At 37.5% G+C, this 25,530-nt stretch overlaps 2 protein-coding genes, 2 long non-coding RNA genes and 2 pseudogenes across 10 annotated transcripts; 3 read left to right on the top strand and 3 right to left on the bottom strand.

Moving 5' to 3' along the window:
* Positions 1-503: 503 nt before the first annotated feature.
* Positions 504-3,047, bottom strand: LOC120016485 (IRK-interacting protein-like). Of its 2 annotated transcripts, XM_038869283.1 has the most exons (3): positions 2,649-3,047; positions 1,913-2,252; positions 504-1,831 (listed from the first exon to the last, which is right to left on the bottom strand). In XM_038869283.1, exons 1-3 carry the CDS (start codon positions 2,859-2,861, stop codon positions 717-719), a joined length of 1,668 nt encoding a protein of 555 aa, XP_038725211.1. In that variant the 5' UTR covers positions 2,862-3,047; the 3' UTR covers positions 504-716. The 2 variants fall into 2 exon arrangements, with proteins under 2 accessions (XP_038725211.1, XP_038725209.1); XM_038869281.1 differs by having other exon boundaries at positions 504-2,252.
* A 3,637-nt stretch (positions 3,048-6,684) lies between these two features.
* LOC120016299 lies at positions 6,685-7,422 on the top strand (annotated as a pseudogene).
* Positions 7,423-8,484: 1,062 nt separating this feature from the next.
* LOC119979926 lies at positions 8,485-10,071 on the top strand (annotated as a pseudogene).
* Positions 10,072-10,207: 136 nt separating this feature from the next.
* LOC120016905 lies at positions 10,208-12,838 on the top strand. Of its 3 annotated transcripts, none has more exons than XR_005472063.1 (3): positions 10,208-10,635; positions 10,770-12,490; positions 12,616-12,838. It is a non-coding gene; the product is annotated as an uncharacterized LOC120016905 (long non-coding RNA). The 3 variants fall into 3 exon arrangements; XR_005472064.1 differs by having other exon boundaries at positions 10,209-10,635; positions 10,770-11,595; positions 11,741-12,838; XR_005472062.1 differs by having other exon boundaries at positions 10,277-10,635; positions 10,770-12,838.
* Positions 12,839-13,777: 939 nt separating this feature from the next.
* Positions 13,778-17,350, bottom strand: LOC120016907. Its single transcript, XR_005472065.1, has 3 exons — positions 16,923-17,350; positions 14,368-15,496; positions 13,778-13,950 (listed from the first exon to the last, which is right to left on the bottom strand). It is a non-coding gene; the product is annotated as an uncharacterized LOC120016907 (long non-coding RNA).
* A 1,370-nt stretch (positions 17,351-18,720) lies between these two features.
* On the bottom strand, positions 18,721-21,759 carry LOC120017207 (transcription factor bHLH122-like). Of its 4 annotated transcripts, none has more exons than XR_005472107.1 (7): positions 20,657-21,709; positions 19,975-20,303; positions 19,750-19,902; positions 19,595-19,660; positions 19,433-19,501; positions 19,232-19,346; positions 18,721-19,088 (listed from the first exon to the last, which is right to left on the bottom strand). XR_005472107.1 is itself a non-coding variant. In XM_038870350.1 (7 exons), exons 2-7 carry the CDS (start codon positions 21,228-21,230, stop codon positions 19,293-19,295), a joined length of 1,245 nt encoding a protein of 414 aa, XP_038726278.1. In that variant the 5' UTR covers positions 21,231-21,232; positions 21,604-21,759; the 3' UTR covers positions 18,856-19,292. The 4 variants fall into 4 exon arrangements, 3 of the variants coding, with proteins under 3 accessions (XP_038726278.1, XP_038726277.1, XP_038726279.1); XM_038870350.1 differs by having other exon boundaries at positions 18,856-19,346; positions 20,657-21,232; positions 21,604-21,759; XM_038870349.1 differs by having other exon boundaries at positions 18,856-19,346.
* Between the last annotated feature and the right edge of the window lie 3,771 nt (positions 21,760-25,530).

A 25,530-nucleotide genomic window follows, 5' to 3' on the forward strand; every position in this document is an offset into this window, starting at 1 on the left:
TTAGATTAGATATTAGATATTAGATTTAGTAAATAAAAAGGACCAGTTTTGTGTAATTATGCAATAAAAATTGCTTCAGAACCTCATTTATGATCATTATTACCTCCAATTGATGGGGAAGTGATGGATGTCAGGGGACCCATATATGTTTATAATCAATAGCATAGTTGTAGCTGGTTACTCTCTGGATTTATGACATAAAGAATATCATCTGAGATCGGAAGTTGGTTTCTAAATTGTCGTAGTTATTTTCAAGTGATTTGCACCGTGCATCGGTCCAACTAACTTGTCAAAGATTTTTACACTTTCCTAATCTGACCCCAAGTTTGAGTTTAATGGAATGTCTAAAGGACACCTTTTCTCAATTAAAAAAAATATTCATAAATTACACGTAACGACTATCTCACATGTGATGTCACATGGATTGGGGATAAAAGGGTATGTAGTATTGTTTTTTTGTAATACCAAAAACTATATAATTGGTTTTGCCTAGGCTTTGTGAATGAATTCAACGGTCCAATTCATTGAACAGAAAGAGGCCCATTGCCCTGCAAATCCAATAAGATGTAAACTTGTAAACTAAAGTCTCGTGGCCCAAAACCCGTCATGATTTGGCCATTCCGGAGACTTAGACTTACAGAGACACTGCTCCTGCAAGGTAGAAACCAGAGACTTGTAGAACAATAATATTTCAACACTTATAACTGCTAGATCATTTAAGCTACTGACTTGTACCTGCAAAGAACCTTACACCTCAAAACCCTATCTTGAACATAAAACCCTGGCATGACCATAATCTTAATTCGGCTCGGACTGTAAGACCTCTGCTTATCCATGAACATGTCTTCCATGTATTGTGGATCAAAGCTTCTGCTCTCTTCCACTCTTAATATCCCCAGCGGGGGATCGAACGAAAAGGCAAGTAAATGAAGCAACCAGATACATTTTGCAGACACAAAGAATGCTTGAAGAAGCTGTTCAGGCCAAGGTCTAGTCCAATTCATAGTTGTGACAATGAGATTCATTCTTTGATCACAAAACTTACTGAACTCTTCACTGTAATACTTGGATCCCTTCATCAACACTTCATTCCAGCTCAAGTCTCTCAATGCAACGAATGATGAAAATTGTTCTTGGCGATCCTTTTGGGGGTCTAAGTGCTTTGGCGAGCCGTTCTTTTCGAATACACAATTCTCGAACTCTTGGTAGAGTGCTTGGTTTATTATAGCTTCAAAATGGTATAGTACTGCCTTTGAGTACTTTGAGTTCAATGACAGTTTATACGGTTGAAGAAGCGAATTCAAATTGTCAATGAGACTACCATCAGTTTCGTTGATTTGGCTTAGAAGGATTTTGCAGAACTGTTTTACTGATAGCCTTGCTTCTGATAGTATCTGCAAGAAACCCTCCACCATTACGTCCTCACTCAACGGCATCGAATTCTCTCCATTCCCATCAATGGATTTACCTCTTCTCGGAAAAATCGCGAGCTTTTGAGACTCCCTTGCCTGCATTGCTTGTTTCGATGTTTTCTTCAGCTCTTCACAGTAGTTTTCCAGGTACTCCAACTTCTGTTTTAGCTCACTCAATGAAGATTTCATCTCGGATACCTCCAATAATGCTGCTTCTTTATTCTCATTTGCTTCAATTAGCTCTCTTTTCAGTGCTTCAATTGAAAACATCCCCAAGTCCTTAAAAAGGACTTGTGAAACTCCCTCAGATTCTGTCCGGTTTGGGGAACTCTCATTCTTATACTTCTTCCTTAACTTTGGGAATAACCGCGAAATCACCCCCCGATTTTTCGGTTGTGGTTGAACTGATGAGTGAGAATCTGTCAATGGTACAACAATGTTAGAATTCTTGCTGTTCCTGCGGACAAACTCGGATTCAGTAGATATAATTGCGGGCTTACACCCATTACAAGACGACACGGATTTGAAGTCCCCCAAGCTATTTCTCCTATTTGACTTGTAGAATTCTGTTCCAGGAGATGTGTACCGAACATTAATGTTGTTTAAAGACGAAGAAGTGATCGATTTGTGATCCCCGGCGGGACAAATATGGGATTCTGAGGTGGACAAGCTAGCAGTCAATCCTATTCTTGAAGCTGAGTTATCCTTCATGTAATTTTGCACAGCAGTTTCATTGTCATTTCCTCCTTCTGAACCTCCATGCTCGTCCCAACTCTCGGATATTGTTCGGCTTTTCATTGGAATATGTTGATAGGCTTGTAATGTTTCGTCCTCATAAGTCTGTCAAGAACTCAAAATTTAGTAAATTCAGGCTCAGTTGATTGAACCAAAGTTTATGGTTGTGACTATGACTAATTGTTCATTCATAGACCTCAATCACCAATGAAATTTTTGTCAATTTTTTCATCAATGAAGGAGATGAAGAGCTACAAGGTACATAAGCCACAGATTCATAATTTAGTCCAAAAGTAGCATAAATGCAAGAGAAATTCAAGTTTGAACGAAGAAAATATAATAATTTACCGATCTTCAAGAGAAAATAATTATTTTTACCAAACTAGTAAAGAAATACAATCAATAGAACAAGAAGCCAACTATAAACAAAATTCACAAACCAAGAATGAAATATCCAAAGAATTAATTGAAGAACTGAAAGAGGTTTTTTGACGAACTTACAGGGGTGAAAACAGGGTAATCGTGAGCAGAGAACTGCGAGAGAGAACGCGAGGCAGGGGAGGAAGATGCGAATTTGAGAGTGGCAGGACTGTTTTGAACCAGCGCTGCGTGAAGAGCTCTCAACTCAACAGATTTTGCAATGGCAGAATGTATATCTTGCCTGCTAACTTCATGGTTACTGATGCTGTAAATGGAACTTGTTTCAGGGTCCATGAACAGATGATGTAAAAGATTCAAACATAAACACCCACAAAATTAAAAACAGAGTAAATGAAGAGAGGGAATCTAATGGTTGAATTTGATTTGAAGATATGAAGATGATGATATTCAGAGAGAGAGATTTAATGGAGATGTCTGAAATCCAGTGGGTTTTTTGTCTTGGTTCTCCTTGAGAATGAGAGAAATAATAGAATGGGTGCATGTGAACTAGAGCGAGTAGTAGTTTTTACTCTATATAGCATGACCAAGACAATTTTTTTTACTTTACTAGAATGCCCTTATTTCCTTGAACAACCATTTTATTTGAGTGGTAGTGTACTCTCCCCATAATAGGATCCACTACTCCACCACAATATTAGTGGGATTGTCCACTTTGTGCTGATTCAATTTTGTATTGCTTGATTAATCATAACAATCAAACACAGAAGTGTGTTGCTGGATAAGGAAATGCTCAATATGCTCATTAGGAGGAATATTTTTGTGCCAAAGTCTTATATTTTGACTTAACTTATCCTATCGTCATGTGAGAAACTTCTGTGCATGTAGGCTTAATGGCACGAGTTTAGATCCATATCGAAAAATCAGAATAACAAATTTGCATAGTGTCATTCTCCTTAAAAAAAATACTTAGAGGCACCTCAATTAGACCCATTTTTTGTGCATAACAAATGCTATATTGAGAAGTCTCTACTATATTTGGAGATGACCATATTGATTATTATTGTCTCCTCACCTCCTTATTAAGGCATATTCTAATCATATCCAATCCAAAGATCTAAGACATTTGCAAGTTTTCTTTAAAATTCATTAAAACTACAATATCTCCGTCTTATATGTATATACTTCCATGACAAAAATTAACGTTAAGCATGTTTCAATCTTCTTAATTTTGGTTATACAGATGAGCATTTTTTTTTAAAAATTATTGAGGGTAATTTTGTCCATATGGAAGTTTTGCGGAAAGGGATCCAAGGTGGGTTGACAGATAGCTATGCAGTGTATTTCTATTTGGTGCAACGGTGGGGACCCAACTGGAGTTGCAATCTCCATAACTGAAAATACAAAATTGCCCTTCATAGATCACATGAAAATCCCAAAGGAATAATTGGGGGCTAAAAGTAGTATTCCAACAAGAACAAGGGTATTTTTGGAACTATAAACAAGGTTTCTTTTGTTTAGTTGGGAATGGAATTCCATGTAGGAGTGTGGAAGTGTTCAAAGATGGGGCCTTGATATTTCCCATAACAACTTTGCATAGAAAAATTATTAATATTTTATTGGAACTTAAGTTTTCTTATTAGCCAACCACTCCATCAAAAGGTTAGTAAGATTTTTTCAACCTCCACATGCAAAAAGTGTTATTCATTGTATAATCAACAACATCATACTTACTAACCTCAAGAATCTATAATAATAGGGCCTAATGGGTTGTTGATGGAAATGTTTGGAATTGAAAGAAAACAAGACACCCAATATTAAGAGAGACTCATATTGGAATAATAACACTTATATATGTCTCATTTATTAATTAGTTTTGGTATTTAAGCCACAATTGCTTGTCCAATGATAAGTTAATAAACAACATAATCTCCAATTATTTTTTGCATTTAAGCAATGCATCTCCCACATTGTTAACGATGTTATTGTCTGGTTTTAGGTTTTTAAAGATGTTTAGTCCCTTTCACTGCTTCTTACATCACTAGATGGAAAAGGGAGAACAAATTTAAAGAGAGATGGGTTCGGTGTCTCTTTCTTTGTACTTAGTGAATGATTCCCGCTGAGTCCCGCAACCAAAGCAAGGAAGACACCAAGCGTGCCTTTCTTTTTCCGGGTGGAAATAAGCATATCACTATTTTCTATGCAAACTACTATTACTTTGTCTTTTGTAGTATATCATCATAATTGTTGGAGCTTTTATTTTAAAAGTTTGCAGCTTTTATTTTAAAAGTTTGCATTTGGCTAAATTAATTTATGAGAAAATCAATGAGGAATTGTTATGTCTATTCATTTTTCGTCATTTATTTCTATATAGAATCATATTTTCATAAACTCTTATTAAATCCATATCATTTCTTACTATTTAAAGTATTGTCTTTTTTAAGTTTTCTTATTTGTTTCAAAATCTCTCCTATACAAATTCTTATCGATTCTCCTCGCCGAGACAATCGTTTGTTGTTATATACTGCCATTTAAAATATTATTCTCAAAGTGATGAACAGAAGAAGGAGAGGGAATTCTTGCTGGTCTCCTCGTACGATGTCCGGAGTTTTGTCCTGTTTTGGTTGTTTCATCCTAGTAAAGGAGGATTCCAACACGGTATAATAATTATATGCTCGTATTCTTATAATAATATACTATATTTTAAAATAAATATAGGTTTTCTTGTCAAGAAGTTCAATGTTGTAGTGAAAATGAAAACCTCCAAGTGATTTGTTTGTTTTGAGGATTGAGACGGTTGACCACTTCGTCTATAATGACAAAAACAACAAATTAAAGCACAGTGAAAACTATCTTATTTTCAGAATGATTCGCTGAAAAATTGTTCCATGCAATCGGTCAAGTGTTATTGCCGGCAGTGTAATGAATAAGAAAAACTAGTACTTCCAAGAACCTTGTGATTCTTAGGTAAGAGTCAAATATGTATGGTGGAACGTACCATAGAGCCTACAACAAGAGAGAGGTTCTTTCTAACTTAATTACAATTTCTTTGATAATGACAAGAAGTGGCATTACTTGCTCCGCTTGTATTTTCTTAACTAAAGATGTTATATGGATTTGTTTATGCAATTGTAGTGATTGAGCTCACTTTTGCAAAATAATATGATAGCATGGTGGTTACCTCTCCAGACTCATGCATTACAAGTGCATGAGATCGAGAGTTCAAAACTAGTTGGAATATTTTTCTGGTTTCGTGGGCCTTGCATCTTACTTTTGGGGATTTCGGTCCACTTACTCTCATGGTTTGGTTTGTTGTAAAGCACATATATTGTGGTGCGGGTTGTGACAATTAGGCCTGGATTTAAACTAACTCAAGAATCACAAAGTGGCCATTGCCCGTTGGGCTGGGGCCTTACAGGATATGAAAAAAAAATATTACATCAACTACAAATTGGGCATCTTGAAGTGATAATGAGATCCATCTAGAAATGTTGATGGGCTGGTTTCTCTATTTATGGCCCACCCAATTCAACAGTTTTCTTGTAAGGTAGATTTAGTCACACCTCGATTTTTTCTAAAGACACCCCAATCTAAGTTGATCATCCCTTACAAAAATCAATTGACAAGGTATTTTTAGAAAAAACTGAAGTGCGACTAAAGTTACCCTTTCTTTGTATGGGGCCATGTGAGCCTTAGCCCATGTCCAACCTAGCCAGCTAGGCAGCTGGCAATGCTCGGAACTCGGATCATATGGTTGCACAAAATGACAATTTACCCCCAACATGAAAGGATTGAGCCTGTGGCCCATGTCCAGCCAAGCCAGCTCGCAATGCTCGGAACTCGGGTCATATACTTGCACAAAATGACAATTTACCCCCAACATGAAAGGGCTCTTCGCAGACACGGATCGGAATCCGATTTGAAATCTAGCCGTCGATTGCTAACCAATCAACGGCCCAATGCAGGTTAGAGAGTTTCAAAAGCACAATTCAGCCTCTACAAAAACCAATCACATTAGCGCATTCTGGTTCACGCGGATCGCCATCACCAAAAAAACGTCAGCTATTCTAAACCGTCGACAAATTAAAATCAACGGTTCAAACTCTCCCTATGAAAACTTTCAAAGGCGGTGGAAATTTCAGAATTTCCCGCTGCTAGAGTATTCGTTGCTTTTCTCTATAAAAACAATCGGGCTTGGCCCGAATTTGAATCACTCGAATAACAAACCCTAATTTCTATAATCTTCTCGCGAACCAAGCAATCTTTGTTATCGATCTTTTCTATCAATCATCTTTGAAATGGCTCGTACCAAGCAAACCGCAAGGAAGTCCACCGGAGGGAAGGCTCCAAGGAAGCAGTTGGCCACAAAGGCAGCAAGGAAGTCGGCGCCGGCCACGGGAGGAGTGAAGAAGCCACACAGGTTCAGGCCAGGAACTGTGGCTCTGAGGGAGATCAGAAAGTATCAGAAGAGTACTGAGTTGCTGATTAGGAAGTTGCCCTTCCAGAGGCTTGTGCGAGAAATCGCTCAGGACTTCAAGCCGATCTTCGATTCCAGAGCAGTGCCGTTGCAGCCCTCCAGGAGGCGGCGGAAGCTTATCTGGTTGGATTGTTTGAAGATACTAACCTCTGCGCGATCCATGCAAAGAGGGTTACAATCATGCCTAAGGACATCCAGCTTGCTCGCAGGATTAGGGGAGAGAGAGCTTAGGGTTCGTTTCTCTGTTAGTTCTGAAAGTGACACTAATATGTAATGAATCTGTTGATTGGATGTCTGTGTCTTTAAGCCTCTTATGTCCATCTCCGCTATTTCAATTATAGATCTGGCCTCAGTAATGGTGATGACTGATAATGATGTAAATCTTTTTAGGTTGATGAATGATAATTATTGTTGCTTTTATATGGTGGTTTAATGTTTCACTCTGATTTGGCTCTCGTACATTCTAAACTGGCTTTGTTTAGAGCTGGTTTTGATTCAATGTGGTTTGTCAATGTTGTGAGAATTGATTAAACCTGCCATATTTTGTACTGTGTTCTACGTGAGATGATGGCATGACAACTGCAAGTAAGAGTAAGGCAGTCTCAATACAATAATACTTGACAGATAGGGTCTTTCTGTTGTGTGTGATCATTCCAGCTTTGTTTATTGGAACAATTTGATGTAGATATAGCATTCTTTATGTAGGAAAGCTGTTGTTGGGCTGCAGTGATTTTAAGGTTTTGCTCAATTCAATACCTATAGCCATGGAAGCAAATGTAAGTTGTAACGGTTGATCATATTCGGACTTTTTGTGTGATAAAATAGCAAGATCCTCACTCCACATAATCACAATTTTCATTGTTTGATAGAGTGAAAGAGAAGCAGAGCACAAATGAATAGGACAAGAACATAAGAGAGGGAGAGAGTGTGAAGAACCTCGAGGACTCCACAAAGAATCTGGCCATGGATTTGAAAATGGTTGTTCCACGGTGGCCCAGAGCTTACCACATCATCATTTTCAATCTCGCTCCTGGGTTTCATTTTTCCTTTTCATCTTATTAGGTGTTGATTATGTTGAGTTTTGATTATCTTGGCTTTAAAAATGTTTCCTTCCCCTGATATTTTTCTTTCAAGGGAAGGTAGGGTGAAGAATGAAGCATTTCGGAGAAGGAATCAAGAAGTTCTCAGTGACATTGGCAATCTAGAGGAACGATGTTGCTGAGAACTTTTCAATCAGATCTTCTTCAGTTTTGCCCAAGGCTATTGCCCAATGACAAGGTTAACCTCTCTCTCACACTCTTCATTGCTTTCAGCCTTTTTACTTAGTTTTTGCTTTTCAGGAGTTTCTGCATGCAGCTGTTGGCACAAGCTGTAGTTGCGAAGAGAGAGGAGGCAGTCTACAATTGCACTTCACATATTTTGGCGAATTTAAACCATTTGAAATATGCTGATACATTTAATATAATTCTGATATTCTGCAGAATGCCAATGTTGGAGTTCAGGAAGAAAGAAGAGATATCTGATAAGCTGAAGCTTGATACTGCAACGGTCACCAGTCTAAGTAATTGCGAGGAGGGCAAGGCAGTAGAAGCACAAAATAAGGTGGCACCAGGTGAGCCAAAATCCGAGGATGTAATTGTGATACGCCCTGCTGAAGAAGACGAGTTTGTAGCTGTTAGTGAAAGAAGAGCAAGGGAGGTCAAGACTCACTTCAATTCTAACTGCTCGAAGCAAGGTTAGACAAAAGCTTTTTCAGCCTGTGTGTTGATGCGGATGATTATTATGTGAAACGTTGATCTCTTACCTCTGTCATTCCTATTAATTGAACTGCTTTGATTGCTTGTGGAGTGAGTAAGCCAAAACCTTAGAATGTTGACATTGATGCTGCTTACGTCAATGATGAACTGGTTGGGGTCAAATATGTCGATGACATTTACAAGTTTTACAAGCTCACAGAAGTAACTTTCTTTCCTACTTTCCTTTCTCTGACCATTTCTGTTCTCTAATACCCATTCAATACAGGATAAAAGTCAAGTGCACGATTACATGGTCTGACAGCCGCAAATCAATGCAAAAATGAGATTGATTCTTGTAGACTGGTTGATAGATGTTCATAGCAGATTTGGACTAATGTCCGAGACTCTTTATTCACTATAAATATACTTGACCAATACCTTTCACTGAAGATTGTGACCAGGAAGGAACTTCAGCTTGTTGGCATTAGCTCCATGCTCATTGCATGCAAGTATGAAGAGATTTGGGCTCCATTGGTAAATGATCTTTCACACTTTTCTGTACGTTACTGCTAGTTTTGATTTATTCAGATCATAGGACACTAAAATGGTTTGGTTGTTGCAGGTCAATGATTTTGTGTCCATGTCAGGTTATGCTTATTTGGAAGAAGAAGTACTTGCAATGGAGAAAGCAATTTTGGGGAAGTTGGAGTGGTACTAAACAGTTCCCACGCATTATATTCCTCGTTCGTTATGTAAAAGCCTCTGTTTCGCTTGATCTTGGGGTACTACTTCTACTGTGATTTTAGAATTTACTGTATCCAAGAGATTTTTTTTTTTATGCCCCAAGTATATCTCAGATTGCTTGTTATGATTTTTGCTGATTCAGATGGAGAACATGGTGTTTTTCCATGCTGGACTTGCTCTGATGCACAATCCCACAGTAGTGTCATGTTACCCATCCATTATTGCTGCTTCGGCTGTCTACGCTACTAGAGTGAAGCCCCGAAGCATCACACTGGCTACTCCGAAGAATACATAATGTATTGTTATCTAATCTGCCCATAATTTAAGTCTCGCATATTATATGTTTGTTGTCATATCAGACTCAGTATCATGATACTTGTTCTTCGCCATGCAACAGAAACTGTGGGAAGGTCAGGGTTGGCCTTCACTTAGCAGCTGCTGAGAGTGTGCTTAAGGTGGTTTATAAGAAATCGTTAAATCCGAATCGAGGTGCTATCAATCTTTTTCTTTTTGGAGGTGCTATGAATCTTGCATATTATTTGTTATGTTGCTGTATGCAGGTGATTTGTCTCTGCCCGGCTGCCCCTGAATTTCAATTTGAAATTGTACAGAGTGAGAGTTACTGAGGATCTTCAATGATTGACGGTACATTGTGGAAACGAATAATCACCACTATCAAAGTTGTTATTTTGTACAACAGTCGACCCAAGGCTACTTCTCAAGATTAGCATTACCCCGAGGCTAGCGAGTAGCGAAGTCGGTTCAAGCTTGAGTGTGTGCATGTGCCTGTCACGTGAAGTCCCTAGCGTCTTGTATAAGCAACTTTTCATTCGATATTACAACGAGATCTCCTCAAGTCTCGACCCTTCCCGCACTTTCTCAGCAACCCTAACCCTAACAGCTGAGTCATGAGAATTACATTCGCATCCAAGCAAATTTTTCCGATTTAGTTTTTTGTTAACGATTTTTCGATGTCATTGTTGACTGAGCTTATTCTTTTGCTCCATAGCATCGACATACGCTGACAATGTCCAATACGTTCGAAATTTTAGAAAAGAAATAGAAGTGAGAGAATGGACGCCATAGATTCAGTGTTCAATCCGCTTAGAGAGTTCGCCGACGACAAAGAGGTGCCATAACCCCTATCGCAAAGGTATAAGATGAACTTCTCGATTTTGATTTCTTTGGATCGAACAGTTATTAGTCCATTGCTTCTAGTATTACTAATGTTCCGATCTGATGCGGATTTTGAGCCTTACGGTGCGTTTCTGTATTCCGATGGTGTAGATCTCATGAAGATGGTGTTCCTTACATCGATAAGGTTCGTGGTATGGGATTTGTCGGTTTTATCGGGAAGCTGATCTTCATCCCGATCAACATCATCATCGTGGGATCTCTCTAGGTAAGGCGGACTATTTAATCGCTTGATGGACTCTGGTGTGCTTTTATGCTTTTCATTCGGACACTGTAATTGCGTTTTGCCAAATCCTATATAATTTGCAATTCAGTAAATTCATACGGATAGATCAATATAAAGGAAATATTTCGAGTATAAATTTGTATATCAATCTTAACCACGATACTTTGCTCTTCTGATCTCAACATCTTGCTGTCGAAGCCTCATCTCTGGTTTTCCACGACCACTTCAATTTTTTCTCTCTTATCCTTTTCACTTTTCATATTGTCTATGATCCAAATACTTCAATTTTCTTTCAATTTCTCACCAGCCACCAAACAATTTTTTTTAGAATAATTAATGTTTTAGTTAATTAATATTTAAATTTATCACTGTAATGAATCTTTGATCATATTTCTTTGCGCAATGATTGCATTAAGAATTTACTTCATAGCGAAGATAATTGAATTTTAGTTATAGTTTATATGTTCCTGAAGAGATTTGATGTTTAGCATACTCCGATCTTTTGTTGCTTTTGAGATCTTAATTATGGCTAGTACTAGACCAATCTGGTAACTACCAATTTTATGGATTGTTCAGCATTTCTTATTGTTGTTTGGTCTTGCACTCTTGCCTTTTCATTAATATGAATGCAGTGAAGTAGATGAAATCTTCAACACATGATATAATAGGCAGTGACATGATGGACTAAATCTTGTGAGTGCTATTAACTTTCCATTTCCACGTCTGTTCTCCCACCCTTTTATCTTTTCTCTTTGCCACTTCACTTTAGACAACTGGATATGTTGTTTTGCCTATGCGTTCCGACATCTGTATCCATCTGTTTGCATGTTACCATCAGCAAGTGAGGAAGCAGTAAACCTTGTTGGGTAAGTATTAATGTCGTAAACTATATAGTTGCCTGACCTTTGTGTTTCCCTCTCAACTTTTGGAGGCATTTATTTGCTTTGTTCCTGAGAGGTTGAGACTCACAAGCTCCTCTCAGCTGTAGAGGCCCTTCTGTATCCTTTTTTCAGACCCTGTTGTGAGGTATGCTTTTAGTGTGAATAAATAACATATATATAACCTTTTTCTTTAGTTTCTATTCTGGTAAGGCATTACTGTAGCCATTCATTGATTGCAGTTCGCCAACTGATGTAGTTTTTAGAACTACAGATGTAAATTTTGTGTAGGATTGAACAACCAAAACCTAATGTTAGTGATTTGCTTTGAATCTCTCTGGTATGGTCGGATAGGCTCACCTTCCCCTCTCAACCTACAATGAAATCCTAGTAATATTGGAAAACCTAGAAGCACATAGGCTTCATGGACAAAAAAACCTAATTTAAAGGAAATTCTACTCTAGTAACTGATAAGGATTGACCCTGCATAACCTTTGTTGAACACTATAGTCACATTTGTGTCCTACATTCACTTTGTTCCAGAACAGCAGCAATTATAACAGCCCCTCTGGTTTGTTGTCTTTGTTCCAACATCTCTTTTATCCGTGTTCTCAGATTTGTAATTGCATGAAAGGTGTAGAAATATAATTTCCACGTCACAGGTGGTACAAGGGTGGGCCTGGAGCAGCAAGATGCGAGGAGATATCATGGTGCTTTATCAAAATCAACACTAACTGTGGCATTTTTCCTTCTCCCAAGTTACATGCCTCTTTGAGCACAGGTGGTTCTCTGTCTTAGCTTCTGAAAATTTGCACTGTTAATTACATGGCTGCAGGTATTGGTGTGTTTGAAACATGATTTTATCCGTGGTTGAAAATTCTGGCACTGTGTTTTGAAAGATGCTTTTCGTAAAATCTTTCGAGTAAAAATGTGTCTAGAACTTCATTTTTTAATCATAGAACTTTTGATCATATGCGGAAGTGGTAGATGTACACCATTGCCCGTTGTTAATATAAATTACTTGTTAAATTCAATTTTCATGAAGTTGTATCTGGTTACTGCCGGTGATGGCTGCAATGTCTCTCTAAATGTGCCTTGCGCACTTACGTTGGAACCGGGCCTGAGTCACTTTAAACGTGGCCCATTAAAGTAGGCCATCTGAAGTTTTAACATGGATTTGGATTGTTTGAAAATGGAGCCAAGGTTAAAGCCCATTTGGGAACTCTGTTTACGGCCCAATGTCGAACTGGGCTTGAATACCCAATGGTTACTGGGCTTAAGGACCATCGGGGAACTGCGCTGAAGATCCATTGGCGAACTGGGCTGAAGATCCAATAGCGAACTGGGCTTAAGGCCCAGTTTAAGGCCCATTTGGAAAGTGGGCTTGAGGCCCATTTGGGAACTGGGCTGAAGCCCCATCAGAGTAACTGAGCTGAAGCCCATTGGGGAACTGGGCTTAAGGCCCATTTGAAAAGTGGGATAAAGGCCCATTAGAGAAACTGGACTCAAGGCCCATCAGAGAAACTGGGCTTAAGGCCCATTGGCGAACTGGGCTTATGGCCCATTGGCGAACTGGGCTGAAGGCCCATTTGGGAACTGGGCTGAAGGATCTTTTGAGAAACTGGGCTTGAGGCTCATTTATGAAACTGGGCTTGAGGCTCATTAACGATACTGGGCGGGGTAGGCCCATTGGCCAACTGGACTCAAGACCCAGCCCATAATTTTGTATAAGGCCCACGATATTGTAATAGGGGCCCATTAAAATTAGTTTTTAAAAATAATATGAAGTGTAGAAGCCCATAAATTTTCGTCATGCCCATCAAAGTTTTATTGGGCCAGAGGTCATTATAAATATATATGCTGTTGGGTTCCATTCATTTGTTCGGCCTAGATATATGGGCCAATTCTCCAATTAAAAATGGACCCAAATTACAAACAGACAATATCGTCCTCATGGATCAGTAAATGGTACAAAAGACATTGTACAATAACGTAGCATGAGCATGTGAGTATCGGGCACTTATTTTATTATCAGTCCATTCAATTATAATAATTTGAAATCTTAGTATGTGTATCCATCGATTTTTGTGATTATTGGTTCTGATTTTCTTGTGATTACTTTTACAAGGAAGCGAAGAGTGGATTGCTCAATTTACTCAACGATTTAATCCTACAAGAAAATATAAAACAAAACGTCAGCAAAATATCCCAAGCATCATAACAAAGCAAAGCAAAGGACCAAACATAAGTACCTAGATAAACAAAAGTTCAAGCAGATAAACGAAGTGTATACTTGCTCAACTAAGTAAACATAATTACCTATATTAACATTTAAAGATGTATAATCTTTAAGCGGACAGTTTATTGTAGAGAACCTAGTCTCTCTTCACTATGCGTTGTCAGCTATCAAATACTACTTTATAGTAATATATGTTAGTTTCCCAATCTAAATACATCTACATAGTTTCTGAGAAGAAGTCCCAAGGAACATGAGAGGTAATAAAATAAATCATATACCATGCGACATCATATACTTGGCATAATTTGAGAGCTGCATAAGACAGCATCAAGAAGAGAAAGAACTTACTAAGTAATTTCTCTTTGCTAGCATAGCTTGGTCACGATGAACCTAAGTTGATGAAGTTCCAAAACGCTGCTGGAGACCATTAATTTCACTGACAAAACCCTTCGAAACCCCCCCAGTGACGGATATTTTGTGCAGTGAAAAATTGAATGAAGAGTAAACAATACAACACACAAAAGGATTAAATAACAAGTTCGCATATGTACTATTTGTTAATAATCAGAGTTGTCAACTAGGTAAGCATTACGCCTGGAAAATATCCATTTAGAAATAGACACTACATGCCTGGTCGACAATGGTGGATTTGATTAGGAAATTAGCAAACAAAGAACACTCAATGCACATATAGTTATTCATTCGGTAAACAATGTAGTTCAATAGATGTCACCTTATACCTCTTGAAAATGTAACAAGATTGAATTAAGAACATGATATTCATAATGTGAACTATGGATTAGTCTAAATAATCACAGTCCCAATGTTTCTTGATTTCATTTAGTAGGAAAGGAAGTTAAATAAAGAACAAAGCCATTCCAGTGATAGATAAGGGTAATACCATAATAGGCTACATCATTCAATGAACTATCCACAATGAAAAATAGCTATGAAATATCATACGGTTAAAAAAAATTGAATGTCGCGTAATATATATGGGCTGAGACACCAAATACTCTTAGAATAATCTGTTTGGCTGCCAAGAAACCCTGAAGAAAGTAACCAATGAACATGGTGCAGGGTTAAAAATGTTTGGAATTCAAATATTTCTCATTCTACTTGAGACGCCTAATACACTTTCAAATTCTCAAATGTTACAGTCAAATTTCAATTATATCGGTCCTTTCCTCTGTTTAGATGGCAATTGGCAACCAAACAGAGAGACGTTGTTTTGTAACAAAATATCATTATCCAAGTCACATGAGAGCTGGAAGAATCTACCCAGTCGCATTTGAATTATAGAGAGAAAAGTACCTTCAAGCGTTGTGGAGACGAGAATGGGAAATTTCTCTTTGCAAGTATAGCTTGGTGCCTTGGTCAAGAGGAACCTAAGTTGATGAAGTTTCAAAATGCTGCTTGAGACCATTAACTTCATTCACAAAAACCTTCGAAAGCTCAGTGATCGATATTTTGCACACTGAAAAATAGAATAAACATTATTACAAACAAAAGGATTGGAGCTCATATGAGCATGATACTTAAGTCTTAACTAGGTGTGACAGATGAGGTCAAATAAAGGAAACAAAAACCAGAATAAATCATAAAAGAACAAAAGGAATGGGACAATATGCAGCCAATCTGTGCACAGTAAACCATGGACAATACACTTGCACAGAAGAAGGGAAATTCAGCAGAACTCAACATACCGAAAGGTCAAACAAGTTCATTAATCAAAGGAGAAGTAAACTGAATACAAAATGTGGCAGTCTAGGGACTCTATGAGTAGAGTTGAAGGGATTTACCAGTCATTAGTCAAAGCTCTCTCGTCTTCCCAACACTTAACAAACTATCATGTTCTAGCAGAGATCACGCCAGCATCTTTGCTTGACGGCAATCACTATTAGTTTTTGAAGGCACTAAAATTCTTGAGCTAGTGAAACTAAGCTGCAGGAGGTATCTAAAAGAAGCATAGTAGGATGAAAAAGCTTAAAGCACTCTTCGTTATTGTGGCAGAGAGTAAAAAACTAGGCAGACCGAATAAAACTTGCTTCTTCATTGTATGATAGATTCTCATGATCAACTTTCAAACCTAAACATCTGGTGATTATTCTCAGTAGCTTTTCAAGGCTCAAAGAGGTACATCAAGACTAAGTTCAAGAAGTTAAGCACCACGAATAAAAATTTAGCTGTAAAAATATGACAATGCGTACAATTTTTAACTCATTCTCCCATGAACAGAAATTGCATCTCCGACGGACATTGGTAATTCAGAATATCAAACAAATAACAATAATAGCCTAATATTAGTCTGCAGATTCATGAAATTTTAAAAATATCAATTAATCAATTATAATTTAGCCCTTAGAAATATGATTTCTATTCAATTAAGCTTTAATAAGTATTGTAATAACAAGAACTATGTAGTTAAAAAATGGAAAAAAAAAATACAAGATGAACTGATCCAACAAAACATATTGACTGCGTTCTAGTGATTGATAAGGTAATACTTACATCATTGAAGCGAACTATCCAGATAGAAAAATGGTAACGTATGAAGCATCATACAGTGAATAAAAATTGAATGACAAGTAATATAATGTATAAGGGCTGAAACACTAATTACTCTTAAAATAGTCTGTTTGGCTTGCAAGAAAACTTGAGGAAAGTAACCAAGGCACATGGCGCAGGGTTAGAAGTTTGGGATTCAACTGTTTCTCATTCAACACGAGTCTCCTATTAGGCTTTTAATTCTCAAACGTCACAGGAAAACGTCAATTTTTTCTCGGTCCCTAGTTTGTCTTCACAGCAATTAAACAGAGACATCGTTCTGTAACAAAACACGTCATGCAAAGACAATCAGTAGAATCTACTCAGTCGCGAATGAATTATAGGGAGAAAAGTACCTTCAAGCTTTTGTGGAGGCAAGAATGGGAGGCGTGATCGATTTATAAGATTTCTCTCCAGATCGGCTGAGGCGAGAAGACAATACGTCCTAGATCGTGTCGAGGCGAGAATGGGAGACGCGTGATCTATATAGTATATATGATTGTTCTCTCCAGAGGCGAGAAGACAACAGGCACAGAGGATAGGGTTTTGTGAACGGAGTTCAGAATGGTTCTCGTTGCTGCTGCTGTCGTAGTCACTAAAGCATTAGAGTCTCGTCAAGCACGATCGACGTCTCCTTCGGAGCGGCAAGAGACGCCATCGGCAGACTCACTCTGCGAGAGCCTCTCTTCTTCATTTCTCAGTCTGCGATTTCTTAGAGCAGAAGTTAGGAAACGAGAGGGGCGATACAACTTGCGCTTTTCGCGTTCTCAGTTTGGTCACTAAAAAGTTCTAAAATGTTCCACTACAGTAACGGGACAGATTTATCGGCACTTTGGCAGTCGAAATGTCAAATTGCTGACGTGTTGGAAAGAAAATTAATGTAATTGTGTTTTTATTTTTTTAACCTTATGCGGAAGGATTGCCAGCCTGGGAAAAAAATATTTTGTAAGAAAATTTTAATTAAAAATATTATTTTAAAATTTTTTTTGTCTTATGCGTAATTGTCAAACCAAATTACGCATCATCTAATACTTATTTTCATCCAATCCAATGGCCATAAACTCATATGGTTTGATGCATCATCAAACACTTATTTTCATCCAATCCAATGGTCATAAACGCATATGTAGTCTCTCTGTTGCCCATCTGGCAATCTACTTTACAATTAGTCAATTACTCCTACATGAGAACGCCACCGCCGTCACCAATCACCACGGTGCAGCTGCTGGCCGACCGTTAGCCACCTCAGTCGCTGCCGGACATCTCTGACCATCGCTAGCCCTCCCTCACCCTTTATTTCTTCGTAAATATTTTATTGGTGGTCTAGTGCTCTCATATTCGCATGTTATACTGATGTTTTCACAGCCAGTTTTATGGAAAAGCCCATAATCTCTCAAATCAGCTAACTACACGGCATTCTCCCTCCGATAGCCGGCCCTTCAGTTTTGAACATTGGACTTGATCCAGCTCTATAGGGGTTCGGGCTGGCTCAACGGAGTTTCATGTATCGAAGTTGCAGAAACAATATATGGGCATTGCCAAGCTTCTCCTTCCCCTATGTAAAATGAGCAAGAGCCATGGCTGTTAATTACTATACTAATTAACTTTATATCAGGGTTTGAAAACAAATCAGCATCAGCATTAATAAATTTATATCAAGGTTTCATTTATTAAAATAGCGGTACAGGAACCCAGTCCATTTACTGGAGAAAGTGATTATTGCTTTATGTCAATTGCAACTTTACAAGGCCGTGGTCAAAGAACGTCTGAGCAGGGATGTCCTTTTGTTTTTTCCTTTTTATTGTAATTGTAGTGGCCAAAAATCACCTAGGCCGACTGATAGCTCAGCCCGTCTACGAAGGTATCATCCACTAGCAGGTCCTACTACGCCATTGAATAGGAGAGAAGACACACGTCATTACTTAAGAATAACACCTTGTTATTGAGTTGTTGTGATGATCATTTGAAAACAATGGTAATATATATTTTCTTATTTGAAAAGAATCTCGAATGAGAGTATAAATGGTGTTAGGTCTTAACATGAATGATGGAGGACATCAGTGGGGTGGGTCTTAATCTTATCTCCCAAAAGATTCAAAAAGGGAGAAGCAAACTAGAGACACACGTACAAGATGATAGCTTTTACACACCCACAAAAGAAAATAAAATAGGAATGGCATATAAAGCACCACAAAATCAGGTTCAAATAGGGAAATAACACATGCATTATTTCCAATGTGACACTCACCTAAAGCACAAGACGACAGCAACAAAAAAAAATTTTAAAAATTGCCGCAAACCCTTCTCAAAGTTAGCAAACTTTTGACCTTATTATCGCACAGATGTCTTATGTTGCTTACCTATTTCAAACCTGTCAATTATAACAATAAGGAGAGGCCCCATTAGTACTCGCTGAATGGACAGCAAAGGTCAAAAATAAAAAAATATGTAAGGAAGATCTGCACCATCCAGTCCCCCTCTCGCAAGTCCCAACCAAGTTTGTTTTAGGCCAAGCACCACGTCTACAACGGGAACATATGTACAACTACTGAAATCAGTCACTATTAGACAGCTAACTTACTAATAATTATGGCATCAATGGACACACAGACGATCTGACACAATCAATGTAGAAGAGAGAAACTCAGCTATGCTATATATCTACCTTTGCAACTCCTTATTTGATGACTCTATACATAATCTAAGCAAAAACCATGGATCTTGTGTCATTGCTGCTGCTTGTGCGAACAAGTACACTTAGCGCGATTGTCCGTAAGCACCTGGAAAATTTAAGGAATTGATGAAAAGGAAATATATTTGAAGGTAAAAGTTGGAGGAAATTTGGTTCGTGGTTCTCTTGACATACATTGACTTGTCTTTGAAGGTCTTTAATGTAGTCAACAGCGAGATCCAGCATGTCTGCCGTGTTCGTTTGCTGCAAATTAGGAAAGAAAAGGAAGAAAGTATTTGAGTAAGCTTACATTGATTGATGCATATGGATCGGAAGGATTTTCTGTAGATTGCATACCTTATCCATGTTAGGCACAAGATCTTGTAGATTCCTCATTCGCTCGCTGATTTTTGTTCTTCTCACCTGAATGAAAGTCACAAAGTTCTACATCAGAACATATAAATTTTTCATTACAAGGAGTTGTCCAACACAGAGGAAAATATAAAAATTACCCTTTCAGCAATGCTTCTTGGGTGAGTAGCACAACCACGTTTGGCTCGAATCTTGCAAGGCACAGAATCTTGGAGCTGCAATAACTTTTCGATGGAAGATTTTGGCAAACTCAAGTGATGAGATAACAGAGGAGGAGGCAGATTATCAGCATTCTGATCAACCACAACAGATAAAATCAGACTATATTTACATTGCACAACCATATTGAATCAAGGAGAACACACCTGAGCCTCAGATGCAATTGGTCCGGAAAGTGTCCGATCTTCATCTCTAAGACCTTTCACACCGCCAATGTTTTCAGACCTAACGGCGGAGTCATCCCAAGAACCAACTGGGTAACCAGTGACATAATTGGTATTATTACGACTTTCAGCAAAACCACCAGTACTGTCAGGGCTATTTGGTCTCATGCTTTTGTTCCTCAATTCACTCATCAGCCCAGAAGAAGTTGGTGGCTTGCTTGCAGAAGAAAAAGATGCTTCTCTATTACTGTTATTATTACCTCCTCCATAATCTCCCATGCCTCTCATTACAGCATAGCCTGACATTTGGCCTGAACTTATTTAGTAAACAACACTCAAATGACTCCTTTCTGCAAAATAGACCAGTAACACAGACAAAAGCCAGAACAACCTTACTTTCTTTAATTGTTTATGTGCAAGTTGTTCTATCCAGCCAAAATAGAACCCCCTCACTTATTGAGTGAAGCCTAGAATCATACCAAGAGGGCTTAATTAACATATAATAAATCCTTCGTTTCTTCAATTTTTTATATCCAAGTTGTTCAATGGAACCAAATAGAAGTGAAGTGTCAATTCTATATGTACTCAGTTGCTACGAAAGAAATGGCATTTGTACCTTAAAATCTCAGAAGAGAAAACTTTAAAAAGTGCTTACTCGACTTACCATTTTCGATGTTTATATCGGCGAATAGTCCTGCAGGAGAGCTGCTGTGTCGAATAAGGTTCGAATTACCCGCTCTGGCCACCTCCATCGGTGGAAACCGATCTATTCCCCTCGGATCCATGCCCCGATAACGCGGATTCGGATCCGGTAAGGGTGGTCTTGATTGACTCTGATAGAAACCCTGTGAGGTAGGGGAATAATTGCTCTGTTGGTGCTGGTGTGGTTCAATCATCGCTACTGCTTTGTTACTCATCGACTCCATAAACTGTGTTTGCTGCTCCAATTCCTTCACAGCTTCATTTGGAGATTCTCGCTTGATTGAATGAACACTTTTATTTTGATTTTGATCTGATGTGTCGTTGTCTGTGTTATTGTCGGTGCTGGACAAGAACCTCGCGAAGATTCGCTCTGTTTCGGGACTTGAAGGTCTATTGAGAATCTCGTCTATGAAACCAGAAAAATATGTGCTTGGAGCAGATTGATAACGCGTCAAGCCTGAACTCATCTGTTTCTGATGGATTTGGGGCTGATAATCGGGTAGTTGGGGATGCTGGTACCGAAGATCTGACTCCATTGCTTTAACCTCGAGAAACCCAAAAGCTATAGAAATCAAAAAAGAATTTTCCGAGAAAGTACGTGGTCGGCCAGAGAATCAAAGCAGCTTCTAATAAATCAAACAGAAGAACACCAAAAACCCACTAGGAGCTTGTAACACAAAAGTAGCATGTACACAAAGCAGGTTCAGAAACAGAGCAAGATAGAGAGCCAAATCTTTTATTGATTTGATTCAATATCAAATCTAATAACAACCCACTTTTTGATACTTGAATCTAACACCAATCAACCCAAGAAGATAACATTAACAGCAAAAGCAAATCACTCAAAGAATAATAAATCAGATTTGTTCAAAGAGCAGGAACAGAGCAAGAATACAAAAATAAACCCACCAATCTTTCAACTTTCTTCTCTCTCTAAGCTTTGCTTCTCTATCTAATATGATGCAGTTGGGGAAGGTGGTGCCGTAGTGGAAATGGTGGTCTTGTTGATGCCAGTGAGTGAAGACATGAGTAAAAAAGAGACAAAATAAAGATAATTATTTTTAATTAGTTTTATCTGTAAAAATAAGCCTTTTTCTTTTCTTGACCTGTGAGTCACTTGAGTTGGACGAATGAGAAGTAACACAGTCCACACCATCTGATTCTTCTTCAGTGGTGGAATCTCAATAATACCTTCAATAACACACTTAATTACAAGTATTACCTGCGCACGTGTCACCAGTGCTGCTACATGAAAGGGAGAGCAAAAATAAACTTTTGGGAACATGGACGAGATCCGTGCACGTGTACAAAATGTCTATGCTGTCCCTGCAGCTTTTGTGGACCATTATGAATCGATTAGATTGATAGCATTAAATTATCCGAGTGAAAGAGAAGCTGTAGTAGCTCCGGTATTTGTTGGTGCCGGTGGATTTTAATTTGTTTTATTTGTTGTTAGGTTTTGAGTTTCCTCTATTTATTGGGTGGAGAAAATTGATACTCTGTATTTGTTTTTCCTTAATGCAATTAATTATTTTGACCCTTAAAATAATTCAATTATATTAAATTTTATATATTTTATAATCATTATTTTGGCATGTAAAATTATAAATTTTTTTTATGTGAGTTCATTCTTATATAAATGTCCAGGGGCATAAAAGATATTTTCTTGTTATACAACATATTCATACTTTATTATAAATATTTATGTTTTAATTAATATGATGACCCCTATATGACAATATTTTCACTATTGAATATTGAAATGAAAGTAGCCCATTAATTATAGATGATCCCAATTTAGACTTTTAGTTTCTTTTAATATTCAAACATAAAATTGCTAAGGTATCAACCTATATGAGACGTTTTCACATCTTAATGCAATTATTATATATGTAGTTAGCTTAATATCAGTAGAAATTTGTGAGATTTTGGTTTAAGTTAACTATTTTATCATGGATGGAATGTATTCATGGACAATATCTAACAAAAAATATTATATCAAATAGGAAAATTCATCTCCCAAAACACGTGATTTTATTTTTGAGTTTATCCAATCTATGCTCTGTCACCTATCAAATTTTACATACCACTTGGTTAGGTATTAGAGTGGTTGATGCCCTTACCTCATTGCTATATTCTACTGAACCAATTCCAGTTATGTTGGAGTCAGTTCCCCACTCCATTTGGGCTTTTTTTATCAATGGTTATAATTCCTTTTGATATTTAATGGATCTTCTTTTTTTTTTTAAAAAAAAACATGGAACTAATTTTAAAATTGATATTAACTTATTTTTATTTATTTATGCTTAAACGTACGTGGCTAAAGAAGTCGAGGAAAAACAATAATTGACGTTCTGTAATGTTTGACTTTTAAGCTATCCTTACTTATTACTTTTAATTAATTTGTTTCAACTCCGAATTTGTTGAAACAAGGAAGGTTATCTTCACTTCCAAGGAGCAGGCAACATTGTTCTGGTTACACGATCTGTCTAGAAAGTTTTGTGACATTAATTATGGGTTAAGAAACTTAGTGGAAAGTCGAGAAAAGATTACTTCCTCTAAATCATGTTTACTGCAGAACTTAGTTACTTTAATTACATATGATGCGATGCATAATAGTGGGGGGACCATGTATGGAGGTGTCAACTTGAAAATCTTACAGTTAATTTTCAGTTCAGAATTGTTAACTAATACTGTCTCTCTTTCAGTGGACCATTTATTTCAATCGATTGTGCATAGTATGTGGTGCAAAGACAGATAGAATCACACTACTTTTTAAAATTAACCCATATATATATATATAATGTAACCACTAAGGTCTACTTCATCATAATTAATAATTAATCATCCCTCGTGACTCATGAAAGAAAGTGCCCCCGACTTGCCTCCAAACATGCTGTGCAGACATTGATTAATCAAATAAGTCTTTCTGCTAACAAACTGTCATAAATAAGGGGGAAAAAAAAGTGGAGGCTATAGAGATGTTGGAAATTTTAAATGAATTATTAAATTATTTGTAAAAATTAATGAGTTTGCTTATGTTAACTTTTTTTTTTGTTTAACCAGGTCCAATCACGGATAGACAAGTGTACAAATCTTGGCAATGATTTTCTTCTTTTAATACTCACATTTCGAACTTTTTTTTTATTCTATTTTATACGTTACATATGTTAAAATATGATGGATGATTTAGATTCACGTTTTAGTTTGGACCTTTGGCTTTGGCACCTATTAGCATCTGGAACTATGTTCAACTTTTGTATATTTTATTTATTTAGTTTTGCTCAAAAGCAATCCATTTACAACAGGACAAAAATGATTTAGTGGGGTGTAAGTACTTTAGTAGATAACTTTGGATATTAAAAATGGGATTTACTTTGTCTCATTTTCATTAATATACATCCTGTAAACAGAGAAGATGGGAGTAAGATGGGAGGAGATCTTTTCTTTTCATTCATTAATTCAATTTAATGATTTACATACCTATATATAGATCAATACAAGTGAAAGTCAAATAAACTATTTTTGGTATGTGTACATTTTCTATGGTAGGTAGGAAATACGTGATTACAGGAAGCTAAATGCATTATAGTCAAATAAACTACATTTTCTATGGTAGGTAGGAACTACGTGTTTACAGAAGGCTAATTGCATTATAAAATATTTTTTCTGCATTATCTCCTCCAATCAAGTCAATGCCCATAATTTCTTTTCAACTCATGCCAACACTCCCCCTCAAGTTGGTGCATAGATGTCTCTAATGCCCAATTTGTCAAGTGAGTTGAAGAAGATTTTACTTGAAACTACCTTAGTAAGAACGTCCGCAAGTTGGTCTTCTGATTTCACAAACGGAAACTTAATGACTTTGTCTTCAAGATTCTGTTTGATGAAATGTCTATCTATTTCTACATGCTTTGTACGATCATGCTGGACAGGATTGTGTGCAATTGCGATAGCTGCCTTATTGTCACAAAATAGATTCATCTCAGATCGAGGAGCCATGCCAATTTCAGTTAACAGTCTTTTAAGCCAAAGAAGCTCGCACAACCCTTTTGCCATCCCCCTAAACTCAGCTTCAGCACTTGATAATGCTACTACATTTTGCTTCTTGCTCCTCCAAGTCACCAAATTACCTCCCACGAATGTGAAGTAGCCCGATGTGGACTTTCTATTGTCAATATCTCCTGCCCAATCTGCATCTGTGTATCCTTCAATATTACAATGATTGTTCGTTGAGAACATCAATCCTCTTCCTGGTGAGGATTTTAAGTAACGTACAATCCTTAATACAGCCTCCATATGAACTTTATGTGGACAGTGCATAAATTGACTCACAGAGCTAACGGCATAAGCGATATCAGGACGGGTATGGGATAAGTAAATCAACTTACCAACTAATCTCTGATATTGCTCTTTATTTGCTGGTACTGAGTCTGTATGTTCCCTTAAGTTGAGATTCTGTGCAATTGGAGTGTCTTCTGGCTTACAATCCAACAAGCCAACTTCTGATAGTAAGTCTAGCACATATTTCCTTTGAGATAGAAATATACCCTGTTTTGATCTTAGTACTTCAATGCCCAGAAAATACTTAAGTCCTCCTAAATTTTTCATTTCAAACTCTTTCGCCAACTGTTCTTGAAGTCTTGCAATTTCCTCCACATCGTCACCGGTAATAATCATATCGTCAACATAGATTATAAGCACTGTTACCTTACCACATCTATGTTTAAGAAACAAAGTGTGGTCGGCATTGCTCTGTTGAAATCCATATTTCTTCATGGCTAAGCTAAAACGACCAAACCACATTCGGGGGGATTGTTTTAGCCCATAGAGAGA

The sequence above is a fragment of the Tripterygium wilfordii genome, chromosome 15 (assembly GCF_013401445.1).
Source record: "Tripterygium wilfordii isolate XIE 37 chromosome 15, ASM1340144v1, whole genome shotgun sequence".
Lineage (NCBI taxonomy): Eukaryota > Viridiplantae > Streptophyta > Magnoliopsida > Celastrales > Celastraceae > Tripterygium > Tripterygium wilfordii.